Source organism: Manihot esculenta, chromosome 11 (assembly GCF_001659605.2).
Source record: "Manihot esculenta cultivar AM560-2 chromosome 11, M.esculenta_v8, whole genome shotgun sequence".
In the NCBI taxonomy this organism is placed as follows: domain Eukaryota; kingdom Viridiplantae; phylum Streptophyta; class Magnoliopsida; order Malpighiales; family Euphorbiaceae; genus Manihot; species Manihot esculenta.
In genome coordinates, this window is record NC_035171.2 from 31,120,530 (window position 1) to 31,145,369 (window position 24,840).

The window sequence follows — 24,840 nt, forward strand, 5'->3', positions numbered from 1 at the left end:
ACATCCACCTAGGACAATACAATTTTAGATTTAGAGACAACAGAACTTGAACACTTTTTTCAACCGATTAAGGATCACTTCAGCAACCACGTTACATGATTTTGCTAAAATTTAAGTAAGGGTTAATGAAAAAAGCCCTCTTTAAGAGATGAAACAATCCTTCAAACACTAACATTGAGCCACCAATCTAATGATCAGGTACTTGCTTGTGATTGTAATTCAAAAGAACCCTTTTTCTCACTCATCCAGACCACAAAGAGCCCAAGAAAACAAAATCCTTTCTTATATAGTACTGAAATCCTGCCCCTCTGAGCTGGAGAACAAAGATTCAGAACAAAAGTACATTTCCATGGTTACACATAGAATACAAGGCTTCTACACATTACAATACAAGGCTTAGCTATCAGGGAAAGAGAGGAACCAAAATAAACCTCTAAAAACAACTAGACAAATACAGGTAAGAGTCTACAGTTTGAGACCTGATACTGCGTTTTCAGCTACCTTGGTAATCAAGCAGTGAAACAAATCTTTAGCATAACCAAGGGGGCACAATGCACCAACCAGCCTACTTCTGATCATCTACATTACATTTCTCTGCCTCACTCAGATTTTCACTACTCTAAGCCTCTTTGATTTTTCACTGCAGCCAAACATCTAATAGTCTAATCTAAGGTTTATTTGCTCAATGTACAAAAAGAACAAACCAGCTGACAGAATAGAAAACAGAAAATAGAGAACATACAGCTCCCAGCTACAATGCTACTTTCCTAAATAATAATCAAACAAATAGGGCAATCAAAACGAATTTTCTGGTGCTGTTGGTAGTGATTTGTTGATTTCAGCCATAGTGTTCATGGGCTTAACAACCTTCTTTCTCATCTCTATGACCTTCCTGTGGGAGTTGGAGTGCAATGACGGAACAAACGTTGGACTTGCAGCAGGTCGGTACTCTGGGAAGAGACGGCCAGACCTGTAACGAACCCCACAAGCATTGCAAAGCGTTTTTGGCCCCATTGGCCCCTCTCTCCATTGTGGAGTCTTGGTCACCTCACAGTGTGAGCATTTTCTGATTTCAACTGGTTGTTGTGAGGAGGGTTTCACCATCTCTACAGTACAAGACAGCAGCATCAGATTTTTTTTCTTCTGTTTTTTCTTTGCAAGGTTCAACATTTTCTCATCGTGATGGGACTCTGATTCTGATTCAGAAGAACCCAATTGTTTTGGAGCATTTGAAGGGGAGATGAATGGAAATGTGCGTTGCTGCAGCCGTGGGCGCTTGCTTCGAGGGCGCTTCACTGGGATGACAAATTTGGGGTGATAGACCACTGCATTTTCAGCTGAGGAAGAACTGCTGCTGCTTTCAAGGACAGAAACTGGACTGGAGGTCCAGCACACGTGTGAACATTTAACCTCTGAAGAGTCATAATTAAGGGGAATGCTTCTGCTAGAGGATGCTTCAGCAGTCTGCCACTGTTTTTGCTGAGAAGATTCATGACACTGAGCAACAAATAAAAGGTCAATTAGCTGATGGAAAATTTTGTTGCACCTTTCTAGAGTACTCTAGCATGCAGGTGAAAATTTTTCCAAAGTTGTTCCATAGAATGACAAACAAAAGTAGAGTTTTAACTTAAACAACATGATATGGAAGTTGAAAGGCAATCCATTGCTCTAGAACCATTTGTCCACTAACTACCAAATACAGCTCTGTTGACACAAATATTACATATTTGAAAGGACACAAATATTACATATTTGAAAGGACACAATTAATTATTAGAATGCATTCAAGAGTAAACTAACAGTGTGTAATATAAAAGCATCAAAACTTTTTATCACCTTCAAAAGCCACTTCCACGCAACTTCTTGTGTGGTCAAAAGGCATAAACTTGCATTTATAAGAGACCAGATAGATTCTTCAACTGACATTGAAATGTCAATGAAAAATGACAATGTATGCACACATAATCATATCAATTGATATGCATTATTAGCAGAATCAACAGGAATACAAGTATATACAAAAGCTTCCAAGATTCAGTCAAAGATTGTTACGTAACTCTGCTGCTGAGCATTTCCCAAATGTTCTAATCCTAAGAATGAACTCAACACTCTCAAATCTTTGTTTTATCAACTCAGCACCTATTCAATACATGTAGCACACGTTGAAAACTCATTTAATCCAAGGTATTTCATTTCCTCTTGAGAGATGGTGTGAATGACTGAAATTGCCATCAAGAAGTGAAAGTCAACACTCTCTCTCTGTTAGAAGTCAAAATAAATGTTAGCTTCTTTCATGATAAAGTAAAAAAATGGCAGAATTTTGTCAGCATCAAATAAGAACTGGAAAATGTGACTTCTGGGGAATTATAGAAGACTTCATTTCCATCAATGACACATTCAACTAAAGAGCCTGAAGCCCTGAAGTGCAGGCTTGGCCAAGTTTTTTTTGTTTTCCTTCCTTCTGATCTCTGGCAATATGTCACGTACCATCGCAGAAAGAAGAGAGGATTCTAGAATAAGTGGCTATGATGAGCTGGACAAATGGGATTTAGTATAGCATTTCCCTAAGAGAATATTCTGATTTGATTTGCATGCATTTTGTTACGTAGTATCAATATATATTGTAGAAAGGAGAAGGACAAAATCAATTTTTGAGAAATACACACAACCTTTCCCTACCTTCTTCTTCTCTCTTTTCTTTTCTCTCTCTCTCTCTCCTCTTCTTCTCTTTTTCCTGTGCATCTTACACCGGTATTAGAGCAATGATCCACCCCTCTGGCCTCTAACGAAGGATGAGCCAAAGCACAAAAAGAAACCAAACACCATCAATGGGGGAGACGAAAGCAACTTCAATGGAGGAACAAATAATAGAACTTGGTCAGAGTTTGGAGACGATGAACTCAGATTACAATGCTCGATTCGAGACATTTCAGAAGGAACAATAATGCCTTCATGAACAGGTCCGCAATAAACAGCAACGCCTACACGATCAGATCAAAATCAACAGCTAGTTGAATAAGTTATTACAGACAATGAAAGGGGGAGATAAGGGCAAGGAAGTAGAAACAGATTCAACTCAGGTAAACTTTATTCCTCCTCTGGTTCCGATTGATTCTCGAATATTATTGCCATTGCCTTGTGAGCATGGGGAGGAGAGACAACCTATATAGAGGTGTAAGGACGTGGGTATCTGAGCAGGCTGTTACCCAAGTTGGAATTGCCGGTGTTTGGAGGACAAGACCCAAAGGAATGGCTCAAGAAATGCAGCAAGTATTTTGAGGTTTATGAAGTACCAATCGACCAGAAGGTGAATTTGGTGAGTATTGGTTCTCGGGTTGGAAGAGAGCCAATGAAACAAAAACATGAGAAGAGTTCTCCACCGCCATAGCAGCCCGATTCAGAGAAATGGTGGTAGAAGATGTAGTAATCGCCTTTTAAGGAAATGGAGTAGTTGAACCCCTTGTTTTCAGACGGTTTGAGGAGTGAAATTGCAGCAACTGTGAGAATGTTTAAACCAACGACTGTGCTTGAGGCTACTGAACATGCTAGATTACAAGAGATGGTGCTACAGGCCCAGCGAACCGGTAGCAATCGGTCCAAATTTCCTTCACTTCGACCCAACGTTGCTTATAAGTCTAGACCCAAAATATCCACTACCCACTGAAATCGGTCCATCTTATCTCCCAAACCCATCTTCTCTTATAACCCAAAACACAACCTACTCCCCAAAAATCAACCGTCGTTCAGCCTAAACCGACTTTACTCTTCTTCCACCGACTTCCCAAAACTCTTCCACCATCCGTCAAATGCGGCGATCGTTGCTTTTCTAGGCACCATTGTGATGCCAAACAATTAATGATAGTGGAGGTAAAGAATGAGATTGAGATCGACAAGGAAGAACTTAGGTTAGACTGCACGAAGGGGGAAGAGCATGAAGGGGAAGAAGACGATACAGCCCTTGTATTATCAATGAACGCGGTGAGTGGAAGCTTTAGTGATAATACGCTGAAATTGAAGGGCCATTTGAAGGGAAAGCCGGTGATGATTTTAATTGATAGCGGGAGTACATAGGGTTTGATTCGAAGCTGGTGAAGAATTTGAAGCTTTCAGCAATTTATGTTCCTCCGGTAACAGTGACAATAGCTGATGGCAAGAAGCTTGTGGTGGATCAGAAACTCCCTTAAGCTAATTGGGTAATGCATAGTCGATCCTTCCAGTTTGATTTCCGAACTTTCGAATTGGGAGATTACGACATGATACTAGGGGTCGATTGGATGAAGCACACTCCGGTCACATTCGATTTCGATGACAACACTCACAATTTGCCGAAAGGGCCAGCAACTGATTCTCAAAAGGTTAACCGAGTAAGGTACATTGAGATTAATTAGTTCCAAGTCCATCCACAAACTAGTGAAGAATGGTTGGAAGGGCATCTCTGATGAGCTTTTTCATTCTTGCAGTGGAGAACTCTAGAGAAAAGATCGAAGGTACTCAATCAGACATCCCTGTTGACTTACAACCATTGGTGCAATGGTACCAAGAGGTATTTAGGAACCCAAATCTATGCCCCCAAACAGGTCTCATGATCATAAAATTTCCCTCAAACCACACACAAAACCAATGTGAGACCATACTAGCACAATTACCAGCAGAAAAACGAAGTTGAGAAACAAATACAAGAGATGCTCGCATCCGATATCATCAGGCCAAGCAACAGCCCTTTTTCATCCCCATTCTGCTCGTCAAGAATAAGGATGGTAATTGGTGATTCTGTATTGACTTCCGACAACTCAATAATACAACAATCAAGCATAAATTTCCCATTCCACTCATTGAGGATTTGCTGGATGAATTGCATGAAGCCACAAGTGTTTTCAAAATTGGATTTACGGGTGGGTTATCATCAAATTCTAATGCACTCAGAGGATGTACACAAGACGGCTTTTCAAACTGATGTGGGGCACTACGAATTCCTAGTAATGTCCTTTGGTTTGACCAACGCCCCTGCAACCTTTCAGTCATTGATGAACAACCTATTTCAGTCCTTTTTTAGGAGGTTTGTATTAGTATTTTTTGATGACATTTTAGTATACAGCCCATCTATGGAAACACATGTAGAGCATTTAAGAGTGAGGCTACAGATTTTGCAAGGGAATAACTTGTTTGCTAAAAGGAGCACGTGTGAGTTTGGCAAACCATCCATTAAGTACTTGGGGCATGTAATCACTGCCAGAGGTGTTTCTACTAATCCCTGATCTGACAAGACTCAAGTAATTGTCAATTAGCCTACACCACAAAATATACGAGCATGGGGATTTCTGGGGCTAATCGATTATTAGTGACGTTTCATCAAAGGTTTTGGAACTATCAGCAACCTGTAACAGGATTACTCAAAAAGGGTCAATGGCACTGGGACTCTAGAATTACAGAATAGCAAATTGTCGGCTTATGAATGGGAACTCCTTGCCATCATCCTAACTGTTTCTAAATGGAGATAGAGCAAAGGCTGCACACCTTGTTACAACATAAAGGGGTGGTCAAATTGTTGGGGCTTGATTATTTGATTCAGTATGAGAAAGGAGTGGCTCGCAAATACCATGTCTAGGCATGGTGTAGCAGCAGGCATACATCAACTCAGCTTATCCTCTAGTTCTTCCTCATGGTTACAAGATGTTACAATCTAGGTAGTGGTGGATAGATTCACAAAGTTTGGACATTTCATTCCCTGTCCATAAAAATGTCTCCATTCCAAGCCTTATACGGTACTGCGCTTCCCTTCCATAACATTCCTTCCATGCGGTTGAAGATGTGTTGTTAGAAAGGAAGGAAATGAATGTTTATTTGCAAAACCAACTGGCTGCTACACGGAACATGATGAAACAATGGGCTAATAAACATCGAACAGAACAAGAATTCCAAGTCTCTGATTGGGTTTACTTGAAATTGCAACCTTATCTCGTAAAAAATCCTTGGGACCTCGTACTTCCATGAAGCTTGCCTGTCGTTTTTTTGGTCCATTTCAAATAATTGACAAGATCGGGCAAGTCGCTTACAAGCTGGCCTTACCTGCTCATGATGCCATTCACCCTATATTTCATGTGTCACTGCCGAAGAAAGCCGCCTCCCCCTCAATTCCGACCCTTCCTAACTTAAGGGAGGGATGTTTCGAAACTCTTTCGGAGAAAGTGGTCAATACCATAACCAGCTATCAAGGTGACAAGGTCATGCCCCAACTCCTAATTAAATGGCAGCAATATCCATCAGTGGATTCAACGTGGGAGCATGCTCCCTTTATTGCTGAACAATTTTCAGACTTTTACAATTCTTGGGGACAAGAATGAGCCGAAGGGAAGGGAATTGTCGCATACCATCGCAGAAAGAAGAGAGAATTCTAGAATAAGTAGCTATGATGAGCTGGACAAATGGGGTTTAGTATAGCATTTGGCTAAAAGAATACTGATTTGATTTGCATGCATTCTGTTACATAGTATCAGTATATATTGTAGAAAGGAGAAGGACGGAATCGATTTTTGAGAAATACACACAACCTTTCTCTACCTTCTTCTTCTTTCTTTTCTTTTCTTTTCTCTCTCTCTCTCTTTCTCTTTTCTACTCTTCTTCTCTTCTTATCTTCTTCTTACACAATAACCCTCATTCTTTGCAACTGTCAGCAATTTTGCTACTTAACCACAAACTGAAACTTCTAAATTCCTCATGATAATATGGCTTTGATAGCTTAAACTGTGTGAATGATTCACTATGCTTAAACTTCCTTTAGTATTTCAATGAATGCAGTTTTTAGGAGAAATAAAGCAATTGGAGATATAAATTCCTTCCCGAAACAAATAATCAAGGTTTTGATCTTAGTTCGCTGGTTGAATTGCAAATTACAAGAAAATTCCAGATTTTACATTACGAATTCAGGATAACTCTGACCTGTAAATAAACCATATGTTTGTGTGAATAGCTAAGATTACCATATGAAGGATTAAATGCAAATGCATTCACATGAGTGTCTAAAAGAGAAAAGATCAATAACATTGTTTATATTGAAAAATTGAACCATCCTAGTGAAAATATGCTAAATAAACTACGCGGATGATCTCATTATGAATATGAAGAACCTAAGACAAAAATATTCACAAAAGCACACACAAACAAAAATATTGGAGCAGCACATTATCTTCTTCGTTAAAGAATGATAACACACAGCATTCCACACTTTCCATATAATTGACCACACTAATAAAATAAACTTTAAACAAATTTATTAAACTCACCAAAATTGAGGATGTATTCTTTATTTTGAGAGTGTCATTGTCATTTTCACCACAAAGGCCAGCCGTTAAACCTGCAAAAACATTTGATGGTGCTGGAACCAGCGGTTGAAATCTGGTCTCCCAATGTTCCACTGCATCATTTGGTTCTACATCCTCCAATGGAAAATCAAAATATTTAATGGCGTCATCAAAAAAATCATCTGGGACGCCATTAAAATTTTCGTCAAAGAACCAAGAACCATTCATATTATTACCCTGTGCATAATAAGGCAAGAAGTGTAAACAATTCAGGCAACTGCATTTTAAACCCATCACACTTCCCACAAATGAAAACGCCTTGTAATACAGAAATAAATGATCCGATACTCGTTAAAGTTTTATGATACTTTCTTTGCTTAAGGATCATATCTAAGAACTCAGAATCTTCTAGATGTCCAACATGTGTCCAACACAGTTACGTTAACTAGGATACGTGTTTGATGTTGGTACGTTTGTTTCATGTGTTACCGCTCGTACACAAGTACGTTACAGTAAATTGAATGACAGAATAGGTTCAAAAGCAATACCTTTTTAATCCGGGAAGAGGGGGAGGTTATAATTCCTTCCTGATAATTACTAGAATTAACGTTTGAACAACACGATTACCCCATCTAAGAATATTTTTTAAAAAAAACAAAATGGATAATGATGAATAATTCCTTAAAATCAGACAATTTAAAGGAAATAAAAGTAATTACCTTATCCAATTTATAGTTTAGAATAACATGTGTACAGGTTTTTTATAGCAATAAAATCTTCGTAATAACTTCGTCCAAAAGGTTCTAAAAATAATTTAAAACATGAAAGGACATTTATAATCCTAGAAGATAGGTTTAATTTACTTAATTATAATAATCCTTCCTGTTTGACGACTGACAAATACAGAAAGGTAAATGTGGTTATTAAGGACATCATTTTCAGACCAGATACGCAGTCGTTTTCTTTACGGTTATGACTTCAATTTGAACCAATGAACAAGTAGCAGTGAAAAATAAGATAATTATTATAATAATACTATAATTGTTAAGGCTTTAAAAAAAAAAAACTTGAGGCTTGTTTGGTTACCGAGAAAATGCATGCAGAAAAGAAGAAAAATCAATGCTCAACTTTTAGTCATATCTCCCCTTATTTTATTTTTGCGACGTTTTTTGGGACTGGGGAGAAGCTATTACACTGAACAGAGTCTGAGAGTTAAGGGGCACTAGTTCTAATTTTTCACATAGAAAATGCTACTCAATAACCATTTAAAAACCTTTCAACACTATTTTTCCCTCATTTTCTCGCGAGCGACGCAGAAAAAGCCAGAAATGAAGCGAAATAGAGACAATGCAACTGAACATTTAACACCAAAAAGTGTATAAGAAAGGAAATGAAGCATTTAAAAGCGAAAATCAGACAAACCTTAGAAAAGAAGCCCTAAAAGGGACCAAATCAAGCCATGAATGGAAGTTACCAGCATCAAAACACCAGAGAGAGACAGATACAGTAAGCTCCGACCACACTACATACCAAAAACGGCGCCGTTTCAGCGACACTGGATAGACATTGTAATTACCGTGGACAGAGAGCAGGGATAGACAGATAGAGAGAGATAGAGAGAGGATGATAATATTGAAATGTATGAGATTCCTTTTGAATCTCTCTTGTCTGAGATTTAGGATTTTTAGGTTTCTTAAGGGTGAGACAGGTTGGAATACGGTGATTGCAGGTCCAGGCAACTTAATGTAGAACATGGGTTTCATGCGCTGATCTGGATGCTAATGTTGATGGCTTTTATTTAGGCTTTCTTTTAAATATTTTTTAATAATTTAGGTACAAATTGTTATAGTAATTGGTCAATAGAGCCCATAGAATAATCATTTACCATTGGAAAACTTTAATTATCAATTAGCGTCATATTTTCTCTTCAATTTTTTTATTTGAGGTATATTTAAATAGTTTTTATTTTAAAATATTAAATTAATTCACAATTATTACTGATAGTGTAAAAAATTTATTAAAGAAAAATTTGTAAAAATACTTAATTTTTGTAGTTATCTTTATCTAGATGAGTTAATTTAATCCATATAAAAATGTATATTTTTTAATTTCATTATGAATCAACATTTTCCAATGATAATTTTACTATTAATTTTTATCGTCTTTGAATATAACATAATAAATATCATTAAAAAATTTCCAACTTGAGACATATATTTTTATATTTTAATATGATTTAACACTTAAATGATTTTTATAATTTTTTTATTTCCAATATAATATAAAATTAATAAATAAAAACCGAATATATTTATAAACTGAAAAAAAGTAATACTCTTGGTAAATATTACTTTCAATCGAAATAATTCTCATTTCAGATAATTTTTTTATTTTAAAATATTTGTTACATAAAAAATTTTAAAATTAAAAATATTTTTATTAATTTTAAATTATTTAATATTACTATGTGAGGCATTTTAGCAAATTGTTATATATTTTTAAAATCAATTAATTTTGTTAATTTAGATATATAGATTTTAATAGATATTGTGATACTAAATTGAAAAAATAAAGTAAAAAGAATGTAAAGAAAAGGAAGATTAATAATATTGAATGACATATTTTTCAAAAAAAAAAAGAAAATTGAAGATTGAGATGAAGGAAATAGAAATCAAGTGGCGGTGGGTGGGAGAGGCGTATGAAAGAAAAATGTATGGGTGAAGTATGACAAGATTTGAGAGAGCACCGACGATCTATGGGGAAAGGCAAGGCTGTCATCAATTTTGTAGGGGCCCCATTCACCAATCCAGGTGTTATTTATTTATTTATTTTTCCTCTCAGTCTCAAAAGCAACAACTGCTTCCTCTACTCCATCATGTGCTTTCACATGCCAAACTCTAATCTAATCACTCCCATAATTTACACTACATCAACATTTACATCTAATCTTATCTAATCATTCTTTTTTTTTTCTCCTTACTCTTCTCTTACATATCAACCAATCTTCTTATTTATATGTTTTTCAAAAGAAAAATTATTTATAGCTTCTTACATGCTCAATTTATTCCATCATTTTAAAATTATTGTATATTCTTATTAGACAATAATAATATATAAATTAATTATTATAACTTTATTTTATTTTATTTTATTTTATTTTTAAAAAATCTCTTAAAATATTTTTTAATATTTAATAAAATTTAATATATTTAAGATAAATATAATTAAAAAATTAATAAAAAGTTATATTTTTTAATATGTATAAAAAATAAAGTGATAAAAATTATAAGATAAAAGAGAGTTTTATATGTATATATAATTAAAAAGGAGGAAAACAAGCTCTTTTGCCAATTAAATAAAAAAAATACATATATATACGTTATAAATATTAGAGAAAAAAAAATCAAAGTCATTTGAGATAATAATGATTTAAAAAATAAAATAATTAAAAATAGCAAGACACCAATTAACTCCTATAAGTATATATATAAATTTATATTATAGTTAGCTAAAATTTAATAAAATTTACAATTTAATTTTTATTTTTAAATAATAAAAATAATTTAATTTTTAAATTTTTATTTTATTATCCTAATTTTCTTAATTTATAATATATTAAAATATTTTATAATAATTTTATATTAAGTAGTCATTGCCGTATTAATTATCTTAAATTACCTTAAAAATAATTTATTTTTTATTATTTAATTTTAAATTAAAAGAATATTAATAAATTTATTTATAAAAGTGTTAATAAGATTTTAAAATGTAGAAATTGAAAAGAATTATTTTCTTTAAAATAATTTTTTTATTTGTAAAAAACATTTTTATTAACTAACTTTTTTTAAGTATTTAAATGTTAAAAAAATATATAAAAAAATATGTTTTCTATGAAATAAATAAAATTTTTTTAAATATTTTTGAATAAATAATTAATAGGTTTAAACTCAAGATTTTAATATTTTTGCTACTATTTAATTAACATTTAAAAATTTTGATTTAATAATATAATTATAAGTTAAAATAATTTATTTTGTTAAAAACTTATATTAACCAAAGGAAATCAATATTTAGAAACCTAGAAAATTTAACCATCCAATATTCAACAAAATTTATCTTATAAATGACCATAATAAAATCATTGTGCTTGTAATAATGGTATAAAAAATATTGATTGTGAAATTAAAGTTTTGTTTGCTTGTGAAAAATATTTTATATTTAAAAAATATTTTTAGTAAAAAATATTTTAAAAAGAAATAATTTATTTTTATTTTTTAATTTTAATTTAAAAATAAAATTTATATATAGAGATTTTAATAAAAATGTAAAAGTGTTAGAAAATGATTTCGTTTTATTAAAACAAGAAGTTATTTTTTTAAATAATTTATTTATTTTTTTAATTAATTAAAATTTTTTATTATTTTAAACATTAAAAAATATAAAAAATATTTTTCTAAAAAATATTTTTTTTATAAAATAACTAGAGCCTGAGTTGATCTATATTTATTATAAATTAATTAAAGTTTAGTAGGATAAAAAATTTTAATTTACTTTTTTATATTTTTGAAAAAAAAATATATTATTTAAAAAATTAAAAGAATAATATAGTAAAAACATGTTTAAAAAATTACTTAATTTCACAAAAAAATTTCACAAAAAAATTTCTTCACCGGCGGCAGGAGGTGAGAGCATTAGTTCCATTAAGAGTATGAGGTGGGCTAATAAATCCACTTCAAATAAATTTTTGCTACTCAACCACAGTATTACCCACCTAGTATAGAAAAAAAAAACTATTTAATTTGTTAAATTTAATAAAATTTATTAGTTAATTCATTAATTTAAAAAATTTATTAAAATATTAAAAAATTTATTAATAATTATTTATTAACTTTAAATATTAAATATTTTATTATTTATTTCTGTAATATAAATAAAATTCATTATTTGTTTTTTTCAATTTTATAAAATTAAACTAATTAATTTCTTATTTTAGACTTTTTTTTTAAATTTAATGACTAAAATTGATTGGTACATTAAAAAGTAAAATTTTCAATATTTCAAACATATTTTAATGTGTTTTCTAAAATTAATTAATTAATTAATTAATTTTATAAAAAAAAATAAAATAGTAATTCTCTCAATTTAAAATTCATTTCATCCTTCCTTAAATCAAAGAAAATAAACTAGAGTTTCACATGCTAATACCAAATTGATTTTTTGCCATGAAATAAATTGCAATGATGGAGAACATTTATTAATTATCTCCAACGGTTTCCTCAAAGCTTTATTAATTTGAAAAGCATGTGACACCAAAAACTCTTTATTGATAAAGGCAAAGTCTTCATTGCTACGAAAAATCTTACTGTTTCTATACCGTTAAATCCACCAGCTTGCAACTGAAAAGAGAAACCTCCATGCAACTCCTGCGTCTGTTATGTATCCACCTGTACGTTAGCCTCTAATCAATCTCTAATTTCAGAAGCAACAAAGAAGTTAGCAATCACCGTATCCTGCCAAAATTTCTTCGCCATAGAGCAATCTCTTAAAGCATGAATCACTGTTTCAACTTGGCTTTTACATACAGGACAAGCATTAGCATTAGTAAAATGCATCTTCTTCCTTTCTTCGTTACACATTAACTTCCCATGGGCTACCTTCCATAAAAATAACCGAATGCGTTGGGTAGTAGATAGGCTCCAAATTCTCTTCCACAGACTATTAACTTGATTGCCATCCAATCCCAATAAAGTCTCATACCCTATTTTAACATAATACGAGCCTAACTTAGATAATTGTCGGCTGAAACCACCTGTATTTTTAATATCATCGACTAGACATAAAGACATAATCCTCTCAACAATATATTCAGATAACAAATGGCAAAATTTATCCAAAGGGCTATATACAACAATATAACTATTTTAATTTAATTCAGTTGACTTTTTAAATTAATTTTTCAGAAATTTAAAAAAAAATTAGTTCCTTCCTTTACTTTCATATAACTATTTTTTTTTTTTTTTTTTTTTTTATCAATGCAAGATATTATGCATTATATATGGCCCAAAGGGCTATATACAGATAGTATGGAGACTATTTCAAAGCCAAACTAGATAATTCAAACTAAAAAAAGAAAACAAAACCAAAGCAAGACAAGGCCAACTCAAAACAAATAAAAACCAAACAAAACAATTCAAGATTAAATATTTTATTTTGAAACGGTTGAAGAAGCGTTATCTCCGAACTTCCTGAAAAAGAAAGAGAAAGAGGAAGAGAAAGAGAAAGAGAGAGAGAGAGAAAGAGAGAGAGAGCAAGAGGAAGATGATGGAGAAGAGTCAAGTTGGTCGATTATCAGCATCATAGAGTGTGGAGAGAAAGAGCTTAAGAGTAGTTGATCGGAAGAAGCTCTGCTTGTGGCTTTAGTGTCCTTTTGTTTGAACCTTTTATTAGTGCTTCTTTGTTTGAACCTTTTATTTTTTAATGAATCTCTACTCTCTGTTTTCTTTCGCTGTGAGTAAATATTTATTTCTTTTTCTACTTTTGTGTTGCTTTTTCAGGTCTGGTGTGTTTTAATCTAGCTAGCTTCTGGAGGGATTGGTGGGACCATCATTATTTTGCTCCATCCGCTGTTAGACGGGCTACATTCTGCGTTGTCTGCATGTATTTCTGTTTTGTGATGGAGGGATGCTATTGTATCTTAGTGATAGGACGATTGAGTGGTGATCAATTGATTTTGCTGGTGATAGGGCGATTGAGTGGTGGTAACGGATTGATTTTTTCCTTGGTGTCCGTCTAATTTAAACATATATATTACACACTAGAGTGTTATGACTTTGTTCTGACATATCACTATATTACACACTAGAGTGGTATGCCTTTTGTTCTGACATATCACTTTCATGGATACAATTCTCGAAGGGAGGCTTTGGACAAATTTCTACCGTATCCTGCCTTTTCAATGCCTATAATCAATTGCCCATCTCAGCATTGCTAAAGAGTTAGCCATCTGGACCCACAATTACCGCAATAAAATTCATTTCACCCTTTCTAATTATTGAAAAAAAGTTGTTAATTTGTATGCTTGTGTTGCTTTGCAAAGTTGTCTCGACTCTTGAAAATATTTACAGGCTTAGAGAGAATTCTCTCAGTTTGATTTTCCTTGTGAGCGAAGAGATCTCTGTTTGGTTGGAATTGCAGTCACTCTTGCTCTGATGGAGCATGGGTGGCTCCCTCCCTCTCATTAGACGTAGATTCTTCTCTCTCCTAGACTCTCTCTCCTTTTTTAGATGAGGGTGTGTATAACTTTGGTTTATGTCTTGTTTTTGTATTCTTTATTGTTATGGCTAATTTTTTTTTCTTTGATTTGGGAATGAAACTCTCAAATTCGCACTAAACAAATCTTTTTTTTCAGTGATGGTTAATCTGCGGTGTGCTTGTTGAAAAAGGAAAACAAAGCTTGCAAAGGAAGGTGGAGAACTACTAAATCCTTTACGAGTCTTAGGGTTTTGATCTTCTTGAGCCTTCCTATGTATTTTGGGCTTTAAGACCCTTTATCTGATGTCTTGTACTACCGGCCTTGAACCTATCTCCTGTATCTCTGAGGCCTCTATGGCATTTTTCAATGAACATAATCTCCTTGAGAAAAACATAGAAATAAAAAGATTCAGAGAACGATAAAGTTATCTATGGAGGTTGCAAGTCAAAACCAAATTCAACAAAAAGCATAACAAAATAGAAGAATGACTTCTAACTTGAAATAGCATCTTTACAAAGATTGGCTATCAACTCTAAATGGTATTTACAGGATAACAGGTTGAGGCCAATACCAATTTCATTGAATAAAAGAATGATTTTCGAAGTTAGTTCCCAAGGAAAAAGAGCTTCTTCAGCCCTCTCCAGGAAGAAGTGAACATCACAAACACAATCATGAATTCAATAAAACTGCTTTGGAGGCATCCAGATGGTTAAGCCGGCACGTTCCAAGAAGATACTCTGGCAGCTCCTCCGCAGTATTTGCCTACATTAGAAAGAATTGGTGCTTATGGATCAAGAAGGATGACAGTTTGGAATTGGCATTTAAGGAAAAGCATACTCAATTCAATATATTAAAGATGTTCCCGGTTCACGATCAAAAATCGAAAAGCATTACTAATTCAATGTTGTTTATTTGCATCTCGCTTAGAGTATACTTCTTTTTATTACCTGTATCAAAAATGCCATTTCAATAACCAGATTGCTGAGGTAACCGAGAACAAGACTGACCACGCCCCTCGCAACTGTTGATGAACCAATATCAACTCCAAGCTGAAATGATGTTGAAACTCAGAGTTAGTAAGTATCCTTTCTAACAAGTAGTGACAGCCTCTGTCCTACACTTCGGGCAGCATAGTGGAAGAAGATGTTCGAGGGACACAAGTAGTTTTATTTGAAACAACACGAGCAATATGATGCATCTAACATTTTGAACATTACGGTTTCAACAAATTATAGAGATAATCAATGCTTGAATGTTTACCTCCAGGTAGTTCTTTCCACGAAAATAATTAATTTCCAGTGCTTGGCCAATCAGGCATGCTTTCTTTCCCACACTTTGCTTAACTATCCATGAACCCTGAGAAAAATCAAGTGACATAAGATACAGGTAGCATTATGGTGTATGTTACAGTGTTTGGCAGTTTTTTTGGTCACAGGACTCTGTCCCAGAACAAAATATTTTGTCCATGTCAACACTACACCTTGGAAGGGGCACATACCCTCAGGATTCTTATATTGAAACCAATGCTAAAGAATGAGAATAGAACCAATAATAGGATTGGCTAAAATAAATAGTTTACAAAAGGGTTATGGTTTTTTATAGTCAATTGTCTTTTTACAATATATGAAGAGGCTCTACAAAGCAACAAAAGCAAGCAAGTTGCAACAATCACTACCTGCACTGACCTTAGATATGTAAGGTATGAGCTTAAACCTTGAATTTCTATATGTATCATCCCCCTTGACAAAACTCTCTAGCAAGGGCGCATCTTCCAAAGGCGTAGTCATCATATAGTATAGGGCAAGGCTATAAGTAGTTGAACCTGGGACCTGTTTCATGATCAATAACTTGAAATTCAACAACAGATATACGCAGTCATAGTCATTGTCCGGCCAATTATAGCAGAAGATGGAACTGACTTGTATGTTTATAATGAAGAAGAACTCCGGTCCACCTTGCACAGCATATTTCTGCAAAATAAAGCTTGTAAAAATTATTTCTAGTTATAATGTAATGCTGCAGAAGCAAGGCCAGAGTAGCTGAGCTTATAGGCAATCAAATACCAGAAAGATCTTCAAAATTAAAATATTACTTGAACAATGCTCCCTGGACGGCCTGCAAGATCATCTTCTCGCTTGTCAGATCTTAGCCAGTCTGCAGCAACCATTTGCATCAAAGTGCCTTTTGCCTTGACCTGGAAAGCAAACAACATAGCAACTCAATAACAACCAACACTCAAGTCACCTCCTCCATTTGAAGGAACGCCAGAATGTTAGTTCTTAGGCTTCGAGATGATTGGTCAAAACTGAAGATTGTCCCAGGGAAACCTGGACTAAAAGGATGAATGCAGTCTGACTTTAATTAGCCTTACAAACTTCTATTGCAAAAGAGTAAGAATTTAACATTTTATAGGCCATGGATAAGGGAACTTAAACACTATGATTGATAGGTAAATAAGCAAGGAATGAAAAACAAGCTGTAAATAACAAATATATATGAGCAATATCAGGGATTAACAAAAAGAAGAAGAAGAAAGTTTCAATCAGGATATTGTTAATCAAAGCATGAGACTAATCAACTTGATGCCTAATCAATTAGCAGCCATAATCAACATTTGCCCAAAATTTCATCTGTGATCACCAGTGCAGTAGGTACCTTCTTCTGGTCTTCAAGGTAATTATCTCCACGGATCAAAAAGCTGGAAGGATCCGCTGCTGTCCAACTGGAAAGCATAGTACAAGTTGGATCTTTTGGAAGAGTAGTTCCATAGCAGCAATGAATAATGTCTTCCCTAGCCATCTCGTGCAAGTCCACATAACCCCTCTTTTGAACTGCAAGAACATGAGACTTAATGTTATCCAATTACACAGGATAGGAATTCATATAAACCCATTTGACAGCAGCTATAATGATTTGCCATCCATTTCTTAATAAAATATTGAACACCCAAACCAACTTTACCAGCAAGATCATGCAATTTCTTCACAATACCAGCAGCAGTGGACAACTTGGGTTGACGTACATCCTGCAGTTCATGAAGCACAAGCAAAATGAGAAACAACAGAAGCAAATCTGAAAACTTTTGGTAAAGCAGAATAATCATATGCAGCAAAGAAATAAAGTAAATGGAATTTGACAAGGGAAAAACAAGAAGTATGCCCTCTGGATCATGTGAATGTATGACAAATAGCTAATGAAAATTCTGAAAAATTGAATCATCGAACCACCTTGGTTGGACCAGAAACACTGATAATAGATAAGTTGACAAGTCCAGACAAGACAAACCTCTCAACCAAATATAAGCACACATAAAAAACATGTGCACATGTGGATAAACAGAGGAAAAGACAACTAGAGGATGAAACATGCCACTAGCTCTCTAAAAAGGCCTGCATTTCCTGGAATTTCTCTGACACAGTAAACTACATTCTTGCTTTCCAAGGCTTACCTGAGAGTATATTTCATGACCAAAATCATAGCTCCAACCATTTTCTGCTTGTCCATAATCTGAGGGTTCTGGAACGTCAAAAAACTCATCAGAAGCATCATTCAGGCTTACTAGGCTGGCATGTTCTGAAGGAGCCTTATCTACTTCTTCACTTAGAAATTCCTTGCTTCTCCCATCATCTCCGTTCCTAGCCTCTTCACTCTGATGCAGCTTAACATTTCTTGCCAACTCTCCTGACGAAAATTCAGACGAAGCGCAATTTCCTTGTTTTGCTCTGAACAACTCTCTTAATGCTGTAAATGCAACACAGCTTCTTCTTACTGAACACTAGAATCTCATAATATGTGAAGGACACAAAATGAAAGATGTATAGATCTATATCAAAATTTGAAGATTACCGGCAACTCTTCCAAGCATTCGGATGGTAATGGATTGAGCTGAAGAAGTTCGTAGATAAAATTTCCAAAATTTCCAGTCAATAGCAAGCATGTGCTTTACTACAGATCGCTTCCCTTGGTTTACAGGAGAAATGACATATCCACCACCTGCAAGAAAATGCAAAATTTTATCATCCAACTGGCCTTGGTCTTGGACCCAAATGTGCAACCAAGAGGATCATGGATCATCTTTTTTTCTGTTGTTTTTTTTTTTTTTTTTTGGGGGGGGGGGGGGGGGGGTGAGCAATGGGGGAAGGAAGGGTGGAAGAAAAAATAAGATCTCAACAATCGTTAGCTATAACACATAATATCACACACTGCATCCATTAATTTTTCTTTGGCAGGATGATACGGTAAGTTAAGACTCATTACAAGCCAACAGAAGAATCAGAAAATCTTGCAGGGTGTACTCCTAATGGACCAGTAGAACATGAGCCAAATTGCTCTTATATACAGAGCAGAGAAAGATGAGCACATAAAAATCAGAATTTCCGAGTAGCATGATTCATGATTCCAAGAACAAGTATTATTGGATTTTAACTTGGATACTATTAAAGAGAGATGAAGATGATGCCCATAATTATTATTCATCTATTCAGCATTATCTATCTAATATCTCTAGTAGAAACCACAAAATGCAGAGGACTTCAAAAGATCCAGGAAAATCATTTCCATTTCCAAATATGTAAGCATACATTACTTTTAAGGCAGGCACGGACATAGCCCTTCTGGGGTGGACACTTCTTGTGAAACACAGAATGGTAGAGAATAACTGCAGAATAACAAAGAAAACAAATTATTTTAATTTTCAAACAGCCCTGTTGCAGATATAATTCATGAAAACTCACTCCACATCATTTTTACCATATGTTCCATCGTCTTCCCTTCTCCAGTAACGCCGCAACAAAAAGTCTCTTCGTTTCATTCCCCTGAAAATTATGATGAAGAACAAATTCAGACTCTTGTACCACTGCAGTAGGAGGACATGAACATGCATAATGGTATTTATCTGACCATGGCAACCAATCATTATACAGCATCTTGTGAACAATATCAGTGTGACCATCAAGGTGCTCAACCACACTACCCTTGTAGAAACAGAAGTCCCATCTGCAAGTCAATTAGTAGAATGAAGTATTTTAATAATGGAGTCTTGTATAGAAACTTTCTAAATGTGTGAATGTGTATGCAACTTTTTTTACAAATGAACAAAAAAAGCAAGTTGCTAGATGAGAAAGGTTGATGCACAATCACTGCCTTGCAAATTTGCAATCATTGCACCCGCAAAGAAAGTTGTGTGTATGCATATATTCACATACATATAACATTGAGCATGCAGCTGCCTTGAAGTGCAAGATTAAAAAGTTTCAATTCTATTAGGTAAGTACTATGCAAACAAGCAGATGCTTTGAGTTTTTTTTTTATAGTATTTGTTCATAAAAATAGTCAAGAAATCTTTTTCTTTCCATACGTACTTTTTATACTTTGTTGCTGACATAGACTAGTACAGAAGTTCATTGACCAACCAAATTAACTTACTCTGATCTTGAAGGACCAAGAGAGATAAGGGTTTGAAAAATGGCTTCTGATGTTCCATCAACCACACCTACAGCCATTATTGCAGGATGATCATCCCACTGCCAAGAAAACAAACATTTTAGTAATGTAATAATTATAGAACACCAATAAATTCTGAAAAACAAATCTGCTTACCATCCCATGAGAATCCCTGTCTTTTGCTTCTTTAAAGAGACGTAAACCTGCAGACACCTATTTTAGCAAGTACGAAACTTAACTATCTCAAACATCAAATTACAAACCTTATCCTTACCATTCTGACACCCAAAGATAGTCCATGGCGAAGGGGCAATAACATCAGTCACTGGGTCACTGTGTGTGAATGAACAAAGAGTCCAGTCTATTGGTTTGTTGTGACTTACACGACTGGAACCACTCAATCTGAGATAAAAAAGAAAAAAAAAACATTTATGAAAGCTTAAAAGTAATAAAAGGACAAGAATTAATGAGTAATTATAAAATGCCTGCCCCATAAAGATTAACTTTATGTACTTTTACATCTTTTTTAAACAAATTCAATAAGCTAATGTGTGTCCAACATAAGCATTTTCAGGCTGAAGTCAAGAGCTCAAGTAACATACATAAGAAAGACAAAACAGGAAGATTTCAGATAATGATGGTAGATACTGTTATCATACCTAAAGGACTGCCAGCTGCTCTTTGAACAACCAACAACATTCTGACCACCCTGCACATACATACAGGCATAAGTCCTTGTTTACACATATCAGCCTGCTGTAAATTAAGTTAATTTAAGCAATTTTGTACCTTTAAAGCTGCTTCTTGAATAGAATGAATCCACCTTGCTGCTTCTTCAGGACTGCTTGCTCCCAGCTATGATGTTTAGATTTCATAATTTAAACATGAAAAAGTTATATACATGCAAATCTTTTTACAAAATAATCACCTCACCTTAAGTTGATCATTGTGATTAGATGTATTATAAAGTGTAAATATGAAGAACACCTGCAAGTAAGTTCAGTCCTCATAAAAATATAGATACCACACAAAAGGAGGAAAAGGAAACATAAAGATATAACAACCAAGACAAAAAAAATGTGTCGTTTTTCCATACTTTCCTATGAATGCTTTCTCTCCCATTGTCTGTGACCCGAATGCAGGAATCTATAATTGCACTTCTAACAGGATCCTGGAAAGCATATTAGGGTAAACCATCAAAACATTATACATGAACTGAATGCAGGAATATATACCTGATCTCGTTTAATTTCCTAAACAGACAACAAAACAACTTTCATATAATAAAACAAGGCAAGCATCAGCCAAACAGACTGCAAAACCAACCATAAAATGCCATGAATAACTGAAATACAAATATTACATTCAACTATCCTTGTTCATTTGGAGCGGATATAACACTTTACCAGGAACTGTTATATACAAAACTTAGCATCATTCATTATATCATGTTATGAATACGTTTAAAATATGTGTTTTAACTGTTCTCTTTATTATTTTCAATACACTGATACAGCCGTTTGCCTGTTTCATGCCCTTTGCTAACACAACTGCAATGGGAATTAAACCTGTAGGGATATTACCATACATATGTGTAATTAGATGATTCTACAGATTTCAATACACTTCACAGGATTTTGACTGCTTCTGGATCCAATTCAGAAACTGATGTTTTATTGGTGTTTGTCATGCTTAACTTTTGTGCCTTTGCTTTTCTTAAATCCTCCATGCATTTAACATTTATCAGATGTGCATTTGTAATATATACAATTTAACATATGGTAAAAAGTTAAAATAATTGCACCGACATGTAAAGGAGATACTGGATGGTTTTGCTAGGGACCATTCAAGGTAGCTATATTGCTTTTTCCACTATCCAATCTCATAGGAAACATCAAAATCCAACAGAAAAATGTTGAGGTCAATATTATTGCATTTAGCTAATAGAATGAATATAATGCTAAAGAGCTACTGACATTGACCTATTGCTAAAGCAGAAATATTCCTGACATGGATAAGATTGGTATGCATATTGGAATACATCGTTATTTGCATTAGTTTTACATTGGAACATAAAGCTATGTTTATAAAAAGCGCTTCCAATATTTCAAAGCTGATAGATTTGTACATAGGCAAATAGCTCATGAAAAGTGAAGGTCTTGAGAGGAAAATAAAAGAAAAGAGAGGGAAAGAAAACAGACCAAAAGCTGCACTAGTAGCACTTTTACTTTCATTGAGGATACGTCTGAATCAAATGGACATTTTTTCTAGAGAAAGTTTGCAATAGCATTATTGTCGACTGGCAAGCTGATATGCAACTTAAAATTGGTTTGACTGGTTCAAATCCATTCATTGAATTTAAAGTATATGGTTCTTAACAACAACTAAAAATCTTAACACTTTCGTGTAGAACTTGCAAAACACTTTTGTCAAGCATAATGGCAATCACTTTTAATTATGTAGTTGCTCAAATTTAAGGCCACTACACAGTATCAGCCTACTTATTAAGACACAGAGAGAGAGAGATAACCCCAAAAAACTTCAAATGGATAATCAAACAAGCAATCTATCTCAATATTAAAAGACCCCTGCAACCGTACTCAAGGAATCTACAACAACTTCAAGGCATGCAACTGCTGTATCCTCAAAGAATAAAAAAAAATCGATTGGATAACGAAATTCCAAATTGAAGTAGCTTACAATGTAGTAGCTAACATTGCACTAATACGAAAAAGGAAAACAAAATTGAAAAACATTCAACAATCATCTTCACTGAAAGAAGAAAAGGAGAGGAACATAAAGGAAACAAAACCCAGAAGCCCACCATTGATCTTTCGCATGCTTAAAAGGTACGTTTAATCGAAACCCCAAACCAAAGAAACACTCAAATAAGTGTAAACACTTAGAACTACACGATCCATCATTAGTAACACCGGAAATATAAATAGAAATAGAAAGAAGGAAAGAACCTCATCTTTAGAAGCAGGCACAGCCTTGAAGCTCTTAAGAACGTGATCTTCAAGAACAAAGTATCGTTTCCTGGAATACTGTAACCCAATCCGATTAGAACGAATAAGATACAACCACCCTTCCATAATTTCATTATCTTGGGATACATCCATCTCTTAAAAAGCAAAAATCTCCAATTCTGAAGAAACCCAATTCTCAGTTGCGTCCAAGATAGTGTAACTACTTGTCTGTGTATATAAATGACTTATATAAAAGGATTCAAGAAAGAAAGAAAGAAAGGCGTGTGATAATGATCCTCTGATCCCCGTGAAGGGATGCAGAGGATGAAATGGGAGAATTTGAAAGGGGCAAAGAGATCAAATCCCAGGAATTGAAATTGGAGAAGCAATCATAGAAAATGAAAATGAATTGAACTTTTTTTACAAATTTCTCTTGTTTTTGCTTTTGGTTTTGGCTCTCTCCCTCTTTCTGTGTCGCTCTGGTTTCTGTACTTTGTTTTTGTTTAGTATTTGGTTCTCTCTGTTAAAGTAACTGAAATTGAATTGGTGGTGCGTAGAATGAGACAAAGATTGACAGGGGCGAATATTATTGGTGTAAATTTACCTTGTTGCCCTTCTAGGTTTCTTGTAATATTGTCTTTTGGTAATTTTTTAAAATAATTTATAATTTAATCCAAATTGAATTATTAATCTAATTTAGGGTAAAATTAGATGGGACTAGGGATTGGGGGTAGCTGGGTAAGGTTGGATTGGGAAGTGAGGGTGACATCATTCAAATTGCGCAAAATTATAATCATGCCAATTGGCTTTACTTGCAAGTTTAAAAAAGACCATTCTTTTTTAAATCTATTTTAATAGGATAATATATGAAAATCATGTTTTTAAATTTTTTTATATATATTATACAATAAATTATTAATTTTATGTATATTTTAGTAATAAATAAATTATATAATATGTATATATTTTTATATATCTTTTTATATAAAAATAATAATAATAATTAAATAGAATTTATTAAATATTTTAATTACGATTAATAATCAGCTATTGTTTATAATTATGAGTTATCAAATTGTGTTTAACTGTTAAATCAAAGTGTATCTTATCTAAATCAATTATTTTCTAAAAGGTGGCACGCAACTGATTTTTTTTTCTTAGCTCTTATTTGAGATTTCTTTGACCTAATTTTTTCCCCTCAATTTACAGTAAATTGTACAGTCTAATGGGATGACATGTATGTATCTGTAGTAATATATGAAATCAAAATATTCTTTAATATTTAAATTTTATTATAAATTGGATTTTTTTTTAAAAAAAAATGAGCTATAATTCGTTATACTTAACCTAATCCTGAAAATAAACTCAAATTTCATTAATTTTGCATGCAAATCATTTACGTAAAGCAGTATGCAGTACAAATCAGATTTATTCTTTTGGAATATCACGAATTATGAGACATAAAATTTACTTAAATTTTCTTGTTTTAAAGAAAAACATAAAATTTTTCATTTACATGTATAATAATAATAATAATAATAATAATAATAAATGGTTTAATTTTATCCTTATATTTAATTTTTTAAAAAACTAGAATAAAGATAGAAATTGAATAATTAAATGACCATTAAAATTAGAACCCATCAATAGATAGCACCACTGCGCCAGACTTGCACGTGATTCTCAACTAAGTGTAACAGCTTCAACGATAAGCCAATGGTATAACATAAAAAAATGTAGAATAGGGGTAATTTAGTAAAATCACTCGCTCAAGAGGAAGACCTGATAATCGACGACAGAGAAGTTTGAGTTGGAAATATTAAAACAATAAAAATACATTTTTAAAACTTTTAATACAATTATTTAATAAAAGAAAATA

At 33.5% G+C, this 24,840-nt stretch overlaps 2 protein-coding genes across 4 annotated transcripts; both read right to left on the reverse strand.

Moving 5' to 3' along the window:
* Positions 1-264: 264 nt before the first annotated feature.
* LOC110626916 (GATA transcription factor 11) lies at positions 265-8,985 on the reverse strand. Its single transcript, XM_021773102.2, has 3 exons — positions 8,721-8,985; positions 7,281-7,535; positions 265-1,497 (listed from the first exon to the last, which is right to left on the reverse strand). Exons 2-3 carry the CDS (start codon positions 7,524-7,526, stop codon positions 796-798), a joined length of 948 nt encoding a protein of 315 aa, XP_021628794.1. The 5' UTR covers positions 7,527-7,535; positions 8,721-8,985; the 3' UTR covers positions 265-795.
* Positions 8,986-15,019: 6,034 nt separating this feature from the next.
* LOC110625710 (protein ENHANCED DISEASE RESISTANCE 2) lies at positions 15,020-23,491 on the reverse strand. 3 transcript variants are annotated; one of them, XM_043961802.1, is made up of 21 exons: positions 22,962-23,490; positions 21,089-21,163; positions 20,926-20,979; positions 20,782-20,847; positions 20,652-20,701; positions 20,267-20,394; positions 20,149-20,195; positions 19,975-20,072; positions 19,450-19,545; positions 19,300-19,364; positions 19,136-19,207; positions 18,397-18,543; positions 17,999-18,291; positions 17,512-17,575; positions 17,206-17,381; positions 16,643-16,744; positions 16,470-16,520; positions 16,236-16,379; positions 15,811-15,906; positions 15,498-15,599; positions 15,020-15,312 (listed from the first exon to the last, which is right to left on the reverse strand). In XM_043961802.1, exons 1-21 carry the CDS (start codon positions 23,112-23,114, stop codon positions 15,220-15,222), a joined length of 2,172 nt encoding a protein of 723 aa, XP_043817737.1. In that variant the 5' UTR covers positions 23,115-23,490; the 3' UTR covers positions 15,020-15,219. The 3 variants fall into 3 exon arrangements, 2 of the variants coding, with proteins under 2 accessions (XP_043817737.1, XP_043817738.1); XM_043961803.1 differs by having other exon boundaries at positions 20,782-20,833; positions 22,962-23,097; XR_006352540.1 differs by lacking the exon at positions 15,020-15,312 and having other exon boundaries at positions 15,557-15,599; positions 16,226-16,379; positions 22,962-23,491.
* Between the last annotated feature and the right edge of the window lie 1,349 nt (positions 23,492-24,840).

Bases quoted from the DNA above. Each gene is read 5' to 3' on its own strand.
- LOC110626916 (XM_021773102.2), bottom strand. From the start codon at position 7,526: ATGAATGGTTCTTGGTTCTTTGACGAAAATTTTAATGGCGTCCCAGAT. The intron at 1,498-7,280 runs GTGAGTTTAATA...TTTGTTGCTCAG, and splicing joins AGAATACATCCTCAATTTTG to TGTCATGAATCTTCTCAGCA.
- LOC110625710 (XM_043961802.1), bottom strand. From the start codon at position 23,114: ATGGATGTATCCCAAGATAATGAAATTATGGAAGGGTGGTTGTATCTT. The intron at 21,164-22,961 runs GTTCTTTCCTTC...TATGCTTTCCAG, and splicing joins TGCCTGCTTCTAAAGATGAG to GATCCTGTTAGAAGTGCAAT. The intron at 16,380-16,469 runs GTCAGTTCCATC...ATCATGAAACAG, and splicing joins TCTTCATTATAAACATACAA to GTCCCAGGTTCAACTACTTA.